Raw genomic sequence first — 11,695 nt, 5'->3', positions numbered from 1 at the left:
CCCCCCCCCCCCCCGCCAAAATCTCTTTCATGCTCATTTCCACCAGATGGCACTTTGAGGCAGGCTCGCTTCCATCCACCCCGAAGAAAGTGACTCAGAAGTCAAAGGAGGAAACCACATTTTTTAAGGGGAAAAAGTAACAGGAAAACAGTTTCAAGGAAGAGGTAATCTTCCTCCTCTGGACTTCCACTGGGAGTTAGAAATGTTGATTCTCAAAGGTTTGCTTAATGGGAAGCTGCAAGAATGAGGAAGCCCCACTAGCAGGCCATGAAGGGCTGGCTGGCTGCTGGTGCCAGTGCACAGGAGGGTTGGCTGCAGGACTAGAAGTGACTGCAGACTGGCAGCCAACCTTTTTTTATACCGAGTATAAAAAAAGGTTTGTTGCTGCTTCTGGACTGCAGTTTGCTAGTGCACAGTCACTTCCAGTCCATGGTTTGCTACTCTGGGGTCTAAAGTGGTTGGGAACCACAGCAGTAGATTAATTACCTGCTCCTTAGCTGACAAGGTTCTGTGGGTATATCTGATCTCTTATTAGACCAACTCAAGTAGTTGGCAAAATAATTTCTTTGCAAGCTTTCTCGTATTAATACCCTTCCTCAGGCTGAGGAAGCATCTGCAGTTTGTGTGCTCTTTTTCCATTTCAAACAGAAAGCCTGCAAATAATTTTTTCCAGCTATTTGAGCTGGTCTAGTAAGAGATTGGATTTACCCAAATAACCTTGTCTTGTCTATGTTCTTAGGCCAACATGGCTACACCTTCTGCTTGCCTAGTTCCTCCCCTCGCAGCCAACACACGCACCAATCTTCTGTGAGTATCTCACGGACACTTTTTCCCCAGCACGGGGTGGCTGGAGAACTTCCTATTCATCATTCCAAAATGCTCAGAGCACACGAGGGAGCTCTTTGTGTGCTGCAGCACACTAGTTGAAAAGCACTGATCTACTCCACACAGCTCTATGAAATCACCTGCTTTTTATCATTATCCTTGAGGTTTCCTTCATGCCCACATATGCTGTTGCCACTACTGTTCAGCCTGGACAGTATGTCCTCAGACATGTACACACCCAACTGCATACAGCAGCGGTTCAGCCAGAGGTGGCAGCAGCATGCTTGCAGTTGCCAAATATCACCTCTCATTCCCAGTCGCAGGAAAGCAAAACTACCTTGAATAAAAAGGAATGCCACTTTGTTGAGTTTGACCCAGACAGGTCACCATCCAAGCCCTTTTATTCGCTTTCATTTACAGACCAAGTCCCAGGAGTGCAGTACCTGCTGCATGAGCCATAGGTGCTCACCTGCATGCTCACTGTGGACTTCAGTGGAGTTAAAGGCACACAGCCCTTTTCCTCCCCCAGGATGCATCCCAAGTAGGAAGGGCTGGATGCAGAGTGCACTGGAGCTGCCCAGCCAGCCTTTTTAGGTGGAACATTTGGAAGGAAAAGTGGCACACACTTGTTGAGAATTTGCTACAGAGAGCTGGGGCAGCCCTATTACAGAGCAACGGGGAAAGTGAGGAGGCCAAGCAAGTACCCCAGCCATTTCTTTGAATCCGGTTCACTACAACGCCATCAATTCATTTCGATCCTACACTCTTAAACAGCATGCGAAACTTGCAAGAAATGGATGGTCTTATACCTATAAAAAGCCAGCTAAGAAACAAATCCCAGGCGTTTCACGCCGCATCCTGGGGCTCCTTGTCCCCCCACAATTACTGCTGGGAATTATTTTTCTCGAAAAAACGCTGACAAGTAGCTGATGCGCTCAGGACCAGACGCGTATCAGCCGCACGGAGATGCCCCGAGAGAAAGACGCTCCTTAGCTGGTCAGAGCCGACGACTTTCTTTTCACACTCGCGTCTCGCGCTCCCCGTGCTCAGGGAGGGGCCAGCGCAGCCCCGGGAAGCCGCTCGCCGCACGGGGGTCAGGACACTGCTGCTCTCGGAGCGCCCGAGCCCAGGGCACGTGACTGCCGCGACACGCCCGGGAGCAGCCGAGACCCGACTCCGTCCTGGGGGAGAGGCCAGCGGCGCCTGAGGCACCTGCAACCAAATGAGTCACGTGACCATAATAGCGCGTGTCACGTGGCCCGGTCTTTCTACCAACCCCGGAAGAGCCCGGCTCCTGTCACGTGCTGCTGTTAGGCCTCCCCCCCCGGGGGTGGTAAGTGGAGGGTGGACGCCAAGGCTCCGGCGCCAAGGAAGGTACCGGGAGCGCGGCTCTGCTACTCCAGCGCTTCTGGTTGCGAGCGGTCACAGGGCCTGCTGGGAATTCCGGGCTGTGCCGGCCGCGGAGCTTGCCGGGAATTGCGGTCTCGGACAGCCCCTAGGCGGGTGGGCGTGACTCACGGAGGGGGCGTGGCCTGCCGTGGCCTGTGAGCGCGTTCGATCGCGTCTGGGGGCGGGGCCGTCTTCTGGCTCCTGTGGTGCGTCGGGCGGGAGCGGAGCGGAGCTGAGTCCAAAATCCTTCCGGGTTCCGCTGGTGCAGGGGTGGACACCGAAGGGCAAGCGGTGGGGGTGGGGGCTAGAGCGGCCGTTGCGGAAGGGGGTGATCCACTCCTAGCGCTTCTGCATACGCTACCCCAGTAGGAGATCATCGCTCCCGGTGCACCGCGGGCGTGGCTGGCTCTAAAGGTGTGTCTACACGTGCACTTCAATGTGCATTAACCTATTTTAATGTGTATTAGTGTCCCTAAAAACCATGCACTTTAGCTAATGTGCATTAAAGCATCACTAAAAACCTCCCCACGTAAGAAATTGCTACCCAGTAGAGCCTTCCGTCCTGTGAAATAAGCACCATAATGTGAAGGAAATATGACTAGATCCTGCTTGCACCAGACAAGTTGGAGGTAAACAGACTAGTCCAGCCTTTCTCTGAGCCTAACCTGCATAAAATGAGCTGTTCCAAACAGGAGATTTTTACTACACCTTTGACTCTTCTATGAAATATGAACTTTCATTTCTACCTAGGAGAACATTTATAGTCTCTTCTGTGCCCACAGAAGGGTGCTTGTGCCTGAAAGCTTGCAATTAAAGAAAAATTTGCAAAAACCTAGTGGTCTAATAAAATATACCACCTCTACCATGAGTTCTGGTCACTAAAAACCTTGCGCTTTCACTATTGTGCATTTTCTAGAGGTGCACGGATCCATTGGTCTGATACTGGATCGGCACCAATATAAAGAAAATTGATTTTATTGGAAATTGGCCTGGTGCGGCTGATAATTTGGCCAATAAATGCCTGTGCACGCGCACAATCGCAGCACAGCATGTAGGCAGGGAGGAGCACAGCCTGGCAGCTTGGAGAGCATTAACTAAAGTGCATTAATGCACATGTAGATGTGCCCTTAAAACATCAGGATGTTGGGCCAGGTGGCTTGGTTACTGCTGTCACGGTCAGAAATCCCTTGCTTGGCCCTCTTATGCTTTGCTCTTCCACTGCTGAGAGCTGATCCCCTCTGTAACTTTGTATTTTGCCTTTTCAAACGAGGTCATTTCTAGTGGACACTGGCTTTTTCTTGGGTGGTTTTGAGTCTTCAGTTAATTGTAGGTGTTCACTTGCTGCCTAATCCAGTGTCAGAAGGAAAAACCTGTAAATTCAAGTTAGCACAGTGACTATGTCTGTGTGGTTACATGTGGGTACAAAATGAGCTGTTGATCTAAACCCTGAGTCTGAACCAAATTTTCACGCTTGAGCACCTAGTTAGGCAGTCAAATAAGTGAGGCCTGGTTGCAAAGTTGACAATCACTTCCCTTGATTGTGGTAGGTATTTTGGGTGCTAAGCACCACCCCTGACTAGGGTATTTATATTTAAATATTTCACTGAGGATGGGTCCCTAATTGCAGGCACCTCTTTTTGAAGTTTGGTCTGTGCTATCTGCTGGAGGTTATACTCTCGGTCAGTGAAGAGTTGGTATTAGGCAGTTTCTGATTTCCAGTCTTACAATCAGAATGCTTTATGTGATGGGCTATCTGGTAATGATTTGGCCCAGGGGTTTTGAAAGGGTAAAAGATGATTGGAGGGCTTGGGATTCCCTTTCCTCACCAATCAGACCCCAGAGACTAACCCTCCATGTCCCCTGATTGGCCCCTCGGGTCACCTGGAGGGGGATAAAAGGGGCAGCTCAGCTGATTGGGGGGAGACCAGTGAGGGTCCAGGAGGAAAGTTTCAGAGCTGGGCCAGCAGGGTGGGAGTAGTTGCCTCAGAAGAACCTTAAGGAGCAGGACCTGCAGGCAGCAGTGGGACCCTCAGCAGCATAGCGAAGGGGTTGCAGTGTGGTGTGCGGCCAGCAGAAGAGGGTCCCTGCTGGGCTCCAGTCTCCTATGAGAGGCTGTAGCTAACAGGAGAGGTTCCCTAGCTCCAGCAAGAAGCTGAGCAGTAACCTGTGAGGTTCTCGATTCTGCTTCCGGCTTCTCCAGCAAGAGGCTGGGAAGCTTGACATGAGGAAGGGGCTCCTGGAAAGTCAAGACCCCTTGCAGCTTGGAGCAGCACCAGCACTAGTGGCTGTGTGGTAGAGTGTCTGCCTACCGTGTGGGTGACTTGAGATTAAGTCCCATCTGGGTCAAGTAGGGGTGAGTGAAGTGACAGGGAGCAATTCTTGTTGCAGTGGAAGGAGATAATTGTTTTTTCCCTCTCTTCCCCCCTCCCCTCTTCCAGGTACCTTGGCCCTATGCTTCTTGTTATTTGACATCTTGTATTTTGTGCATTTTATATTTTGCCAACCAGTCTTGTTTATTCTGCTGTTTGTGTTTTTATATTTTGTTAAACCTGTCTTTCGTCAACTAGATGAATATGTCTGTGAGCATAAGTGCCTAACCTTTATTGAATCCTGCCCCCTTGGGGTGTTATAGTGTCCCCTATAACATGTATAAACCAGGGGGTATGTTCCCACTACTGTGTTTCCTCATTACAAGGTATATGGTTAAGTCCCCATTGGTGATCTGGCTCTGTTCTGTAGGGGCAGGAGGGTCCCTATGTAGCAAAAATAGTTACTTTTCTCTATGTTTCTTTGTTCCTTGTTTTAGTATTAACCCCTGCATTCTGTAACTTTCCACCCACATGGTACAGGATGGCCCACTACGTATGTCTTATAGGTTGCTCAGGTTTTGGTTTGAAATGACCAATCAAAATGTAACACGTCAACTGAAAAAAATGCTAGCTCAATAAAAGCCACGTGCGCTCTTTGTTTAGGGTTGACACTGATCTGAGCAACAAGCTCCTCTGTCGGCCTGCTTGCAAGCAATAAAATAGAGTTGGATCCAGCCTGAAAGTGTGACTCTCTTCTAGAGGTGAATTGGACTAGCCTCCAGGGGATAAAATCAGCAATTTATGCAACACCTACACCTCCCACAGCGCTTGTGCACCAGCTCTGATCCCTTCAGCTGGAGAGGGGGTACCTCTTGGGGTACTGTCCAGGTTCCATTTACTTTATGCTTATTCACAAAACAAGTCACGTCATGAAAGAAACATAACCCCTGCCTCAGATGGAAATGTATTCTCACAACTGTGATAGTCATCATGTTTCTCTTATTAGTTAAGATTTTTGTAGTATCCTCTGTAATTGAAGAGGATTGGATTATTCAAAGAAGCTGTGCTGCTGTTTGGCTAATACATAATCGGCTAATAACTAGCCTGGAAAATATTGTTATTTACAGCAATTCATGAGAGCTGTGACGGGGCTAGCATTTTATTAGAAATTATGCAATTGCTAAGCATGAAGAGCCACAAGAATGTCATAAATAACCCCTAATGTTTTAAATGAATGTGACAGAGAGATGCATTCTGGAGAAGGTGCTAATTGATGTACTATAAGAAGAAAAGTAGCAAGCAGAACTCTCAGAAGTCTCTGATATTCTGTTATCAGCCCAGCCCAGCCCAGCTTTCCAGTTATCCTTTTATCAGCTCTGGCAAGTTTTCCTTCAGCTGTCCCATGCCTCATGTAAGGCCTCCTTTTCTGTGCTATGCAGGCCTGTTTCACAGAAAGCCTTTCTTCAGAAAGCATTTACATATGAAAAATAGCAGCCTCGGATGTGTTGGGGACATAGAAGTAAACTGAGGCTACAACTAATTACTTCGGAGCTTCACTCCTTCATCCATTTTCCCATCTCTGCTGTATGCTAGTCTGGATCTAAGGTATTGCTATGGCTTGCTGTGTTGCAGAGGAGTTAAATATTCTTGTCTCTTCTGGAACTAGATTAATTTCCTTTAAAGTGGCCCCTCTCCCCCTTTTACCTATTTTCTTTACAATGTAGAAATACTTGGGTTTTGCATTCTTTTTTTTTTTTATCCTTTTGCAAATAACTTTTAGCATTAAATCTGTGCATATCCTCAACCATATCATTATTTAAACCAGTAGGTTCTCAGCCTTTCTAGTCTCAAGGCACCCCCTCTGTAAGCTTTTAATTTAGTGGTACCCTAGTTCAAAAATAATTTAACTATTACTGAGCATGGAAAAATAACAGAGCAATTTTTTTGTTGTAAAAAACCTCAGACTGTAATAGGTCAGAATGTTTTTGATACTGTGGATTCCTATTTGAAATCTCTGGGTTTATTTTTTGAATCATGTGTAGGTCTTTGCAGACCTAAGTGCTAATATGTTGTGGCACCTCTTGGCACCCTTAAAAGGATTTCATGGTACCCTAATTGAAAATCACTGACTTGTGGATTTGGCTCCCCTTGCTTTGATTTATATGGAGAATAGAGGGTTATTTAGTTGGTTAAGAATGGCACAAGAGAATGAGAAGTGGTTTAGAACTTGTTTAGTGTCAGTCACACGTGTTATAGCAGCAGTGAATCCTACAAACTTAAGTCTAGTCATGGATTTTACTGAAATGGCTGCCAGGAGATTTATCTAATAAGCAGGCTGTATGTTTTATTAGTGCCTATGAACATTTTGAGTAAATAGTTTTATGAATGCTAGGGCATCTGCAGTATTCTTGTGTAACAACCCTAAATATTGTTTTATAAAATAGCTTTTTAATATTTTTATTTAAAGAGCATGGATTCACACAATTCAACCAAAGAGGCTGATAAAGTGGAGACTGATCCTCTTGTCTATGTTGGTAGAAAAGAAGACATAAAAAGATCCCAAAGGGTAACAGCCAGCGTGAATGGTAGAGAAGTTGTTGTTTTCTACTATGAAAAGAAATTTTATGCTCTGGACTCCCGATGTTATCGTAAGTTTGTTTTGTTTTTCTGTTATAAGTAATAATTTTTAAATTAATCTAAAGTAGGTCATGATTCTAACTCCGTATTCCGCTACATTTTAGATGCAGGAGGTCCTTTACAACTTGCCGATATAGAGGTATGTAAACATTCTAAAAGTAACACACACAATCATTTAAAGTCTCTTCACGCACTTTTTAATCCCTATTTTTAAACTACCCTCTCACTTTCCACTAAATAATGTTCTCAGTAACACTAGAGTAATTCTACTGAAAACAGTGGGTTTACTTAGGATTTATAATAGTGTAAGTAGAGCAAAATTTGTCGTCATCTCTCTTCAAAGGATGGTTCTTTTCTAGTCCTTTGGACTTTGAAAAGTTAAGTGTTCTCAGTTCCTTGTGGTTTGAGAGACCCAGGTAGTTTTTAAACTAACCGTATAGTAAGTGCCTAATCATGCGTGCCTAATTCTTATTTGACACCCTTGAACAGTTACAAAATCCTTTGCTCTGTATACACCAGAGAGGCATGTTCTCTGTTAAAAGACAGTTCAGAATAGTATTAGTCCATTTAAGATTAAAAAAAAAAAAAACCAAAAAAAAACTTCTTAAGCATATTCTCTTTTTGAGATCAAAACAATCATTAGCTGGGGTCAGAATCCTGCTTTTTCCCCTCTCTCTTGCTCTACCCAGCAATGGTAGAGTACTGCCAGGTAAATGCATTATGAAAGATTCAGAAGAAGGCCTAATATTGGGCAGTGGTAGAAAGAACCTCCCGCAGTATCTGATCCAGTGGTCCAGTCAGGGATAGCAGTAACTATGCTATTGAAAATAGAACTTGATGCTTCTGCCTTGACACCACAGGATGTTACAACTAGGCCATAAGACCATATTTTGGTTTAGAGACATTTCATAGAGAACAGTCTGATTCCAGTGAGTTATCTTGTTCTGGTTTTTTTTTTTTTTTTTAGGCTATCAATGGACAGCTGTGCATTATTTGTCCCTGGCATAAATATAAAATTACCTTAGCAACAGGAGAAGGATTGTATCAAGCAATTGACCCTACGGAGCCATGAGCCACACCAAAATGGAAATCCAAAGGAGTAAAGCAAAGAATTCATAGGGTTATTGTAGACGGTGGAAATGTTTATGTGACTCCTCCTGACCTATCGGTCAGTTTTGACTCTGATTTCTATGCAGACAAATACAAAAAGACTGGAGAGTCCATTGAGAAAAAATAATGCAACACCTGAACATCAGAATTTATGGACAAAATGCAAACACTAACGAATATTCAGTGAAGGCATCACCATTACAGGATGAAGAAAAATTGTACGCAGTTATGTAAACTATTTTTAGATGTTGATATAAAATGAAATGTTACTGTTAATTTTATTGCTCTGAAAACATTCAGGAACTTAGAAATGTGTAACATCATAAGGAAATATCTGTGAGAGTCTTTAATATGTAAATCAGCATTATGGCAGTTCTTATTTTTGTTCTTGCCTTGCACAAAATATAAATGTGTGTGTATATTAGATCTGTCGGTAATGGGGGAAGTGTTAGAAACTAAGTTTCTGGAGTTAAATCTTTTAATACTTTAGTAGGAAAAACATTTTACATTATTATTACTCATAAAGCAAGCTGACAAAGTTTAAGTTAAATATCCGTTTAAGGATAAAACTTGTTCTTGATTATCAAATGATCTAGACTAGGAGCAGGCAGTTATTTGGGCCCATGGGTACATAGGCAGTGCTAGGGAGCTCACAGGCTAGTCAGCAGACCCTGCCCCTCCTGCTATCAAAACCCCAACAGTCTGCAGGCAATGCACCCTGTGGCTCCTCTGTACCCATGCCCAGTAGCACCTCCGTACACAGCCCGCCCCCAGCCCCCTCCATACCCACTCCAGATTCACCCTGGCACTGGAGAGGAGCTGTAGGGCAGCCCAGGCACAGGTTCCAGGCAGCTACAGCGAGAAGGGCCCAGCAGCGGTGAGAGGGAGGCAGCTGCTTTTCCTCCAGATTTAACAGCAGCTTCTGCCCAGCTGCTGCTGCTGCTCAGCATGGGTAGGTGGGCTGGAGCAGGTGCAGGGTAGGTCAAGGGTGCAGCTGTGTGCACAGGTCCCTGCCAGTACCACAGGGGTGGGGCTGGTAGCAGTGGCAACTGCCACCACTGGGCTGCTACAAATGAAGTCCAGCTGTGGAGTCAACCCAGCCTTGCTGTGCGCCCAAGGGTGGCAGCGGGACACACCATGGTCCAGATGGCACCTGGGCCAGGTGGAACTACGGGGCCTGCTGCGGGCTGGACAAAGTCCCTCTACAGCCTGCTTCCAGCCTGCACGCTGTATTGTGGCCACCCCGGTTTATACCTTCCATATAATCGTGAGTTTTTTTTTAAATTTGATTGACTTTTCCAGGTCAGAGGAAAATCTGCATACTTTAAAAAAAAATCTTAACATAGGGCCAGATTTTCCTAAAGTACAAGGTATCACAGAAAACAAAGGAAAAGATCAACCTTCCCTTCTTTAAAGGGGAAAAGGAAAGCTCTTTGTTGGGACTTCCCCAAGAAGCAGCCTTATTCAGTCTTCCTCGCCTGAAAAGACCCCCTGCAGTCAGCACTAGTGTGGCTTCACAAGGGGCGAGCTTTGACTTTGGGACTCTGGCTCTTCTCAGTCCCTGGCTTCTCCGGTGAGATCCTCCACCTCTGGGAGCTCCTTTTCGGGTAGCTCCTGGGAAGGAGGGAGGGTATTTTCTAATTTAAAAGTAAAAGGTTATCAGGATGCTGATGTCCTAAGCAGCACAACAGATGCTGTTTCAAAACAGTCTTCATTGTGCCATTCCAGTTCCTTCTGTTTTCACTTGGACTTTTCTCTGTCCGCTCTGGGCCCTTTTCTCCAGCTCTCTCAGAGCTTCCCTCTTTATCCTCTGGCTCAGTTAGCCACACATGCAACAAAACAGTTACAAAACGATAGTCATACCCTGGGGACAACAGTCATCCAATACAATGAAACATTAAGTCATGAGGAGCCAATTAGGGGCAGCCTCTGTGCCCTGCTGTCTGTTTTAGATGATGATCTGCCCCTGGGATGAAAAAAGCATCTAGAGCAGCAGTTCTCAACCAGGGGTCTGCAGCCCTTTGGCCCAGCCCCGTGCGGCGAGGCGCTACCTTGGTCCCCACCTGCGAGGCATGGGCGTGGTTAAGGGTTAGGAGGAGTCATACAATTGGCCCTCAAGGCAAAGACCACAGACACCTGTGGTCATGAGAGGGATCAGGCTTAGGAAGCCCCAGGGCAACCTCCCTTTTTTCTAAAAAATAATATCAAGGTGGGGCAGGTGAGTGAAGAAGAGGGTGTCCAAAGAAAAACAGACTAGACAAGGGCTGAGTGGCCACCAGGGGGCACCATGGCCACCCCTGGAACAGCACTTGTTACTTAGGGAACTGTTTGCAAGTGTTATTTACAGTAAAGCCCGCGCCGGCTGAGCCTCACAAAGTCCTCTCCAGTGGGACTGCAGGCTAGAAGCCAGCTCACCCAGCCTCCTTCATCACACAAAGCACTTCTACATTTTAATGTGCATTTTCATGCCTATTTCTGCATCTGTGATTACCCCCATTTTTCTTGGTACAAGTACTCATCTCTCTTATAGTGTCTGAACTCCTTCTGGTAGTGCATTAACCAGCGTGACTAGCAGCTATTGTGTGTGTTGTTTTTGCTTATGCTCTCCCTAAATGGAAAATTTGTTGTGCAACATAGTACTTTGTTTTTCAGGTTGGCATTTTTTTTGCCAAGTATACACACTGCTCTGTTTATTTTGAAGAAGTGTGCCTTGTACTTGGAGCAGAAGTTTCTAATGGGTCTTTTGTTCCTATGGGAATTCATTATAGTCTCAGATCTGCCCACACAGAAAGCTTGGTGTCCTTGACAGAAGCTTTTCTTTCATATTAAAAAGTTTCATTGTCCCTAAGGAGCAGAACTGTCATTCAGGATGAGATGGAGTCTTCTGACAAATTAGAGATTATTAAAAGCATTACTCAGGATTGCTGCTGCAATGTGAAAGCTTAGTGCTAGTGAGAAATCAAGGAACGCTTTTAAATTACTGAATTGACCAATTGTGGTTGTGAGTCTTTGATCAAAGGAAACCATGCTTGGGCTCCAGCTTTTTCATAGAATTTAGGGAGGCAAACAAAAGAAAGTACTGTATTACTTGGGTTCTGGTTCAACCTACTGTTCTTCAACCATAAGTTTTTCTCATTTGAGCACCAGACTTTCTTGGTACTCTTGCAAGCACTGCTTTGGGTATCTTACATATACACTTGTGTGTGTATACAGAAGATACATATGCATTATGAAGGTAGGCACACACATGCTTGTGAACCTTGGACCTCACTTGATTCAAATCTGGCCTTTAAAGTTGTATGGAAATATTAAAAAATATAGCATACATAATGATATTGCTGCTACTCTAGAATTTTGCAGAATAGAATGTAGAGGAGCATATTTTGTCAGCTTTGAAGCCAAGCAGGTTTTTCCGTTCATATTTC

General features: G+C 45.3%; 1 protein-coding gene across 3 annotated transcripts; it reads left to right on the top strand.

The window, feature by feature from the left end:
• Positions 1–2,692: 2,692 nt before the first annotated feature.
• Positions 2,693–9,030, top strand: RFESD (Rieske Fe-S domain containing). 3 transcript variants are annotated; one of them, XM_019516874.1, is made up of 4 exons: positions 2,693–2,843; positions 7,062–7,171; positions 7,265–7,299; positions 8,128–9,030. In XM_019516874.1, the coding sequence occupies exons 1-4, from the start codon at positions 2,809–2,811 to the stop codon at positions 8,230–8,232; spliced, it is 285 nt and encodes a 94-aa protein (XP_019372419.1). In that variant the 5' UTR covers positions 2,693–2,808; the 3' UTR covers positions 8,233–9,030. The 3 variants fall into 3 exon arrangements, 2 of the variants coding, with proteins under 2 accessions (XP_019372419.1, XP_019372418.1); XM_019516873.1 differs by having other exon boundaries at positions 2,696–2,843; positions 6,991–7,171; XR_002097250.1 differs by lacking the exon at positions 7,265–7,299 and having other exon boundaries at positions 6,991–7,171.
• Positions 9,031–11,695: the final 2,665 nt, after the last annotated feature.

The sequence above is a fragment of the Gavialis gangeticus genome, unplaced genomic scaffold, assembly GCF_001723915.1.
Source record: "Gavialis gangeticus isolate Ggan-Ray unplaced genomic scaffold, GavGan_comp1, whole genome shotgun sequence".
NCBI lineage: Eukaryota > Metazoa > Chordata > Crocodylia > Gavialidae > Gavialis > Gavialis gangeticus.
The sequence above is the reverse complement of the archived record's forward strand: the minus strand, read 5'-3'. Positions and strand labels throughout refer to the sequence as shown.

Excerpts from the sequence above, each read along its gene's own strand:
- RFESD (XM_019516873.1), top strand. The coding sequence starts at position 6,994 with ATGGATTCACACAATTCAACCAAAGAGGCTGATAAAGTGGAGACTGAT. Across the intron at positions 7,172-7,264 it reads TCTGGACTCCCGATGTTATC|ATGCAGGAGGTCCTTTACAA; the intron begins GTAAGTTTGTTT and ends GCTACATTTTAG. Across the intron at positions 7,300-8,127 it reads TACAACTTGCCGATATAGAG|GCTATCAATGGACAGCTGTG; the intron begins GTATGTAAACAT and ends TTTTTTTTTTAG.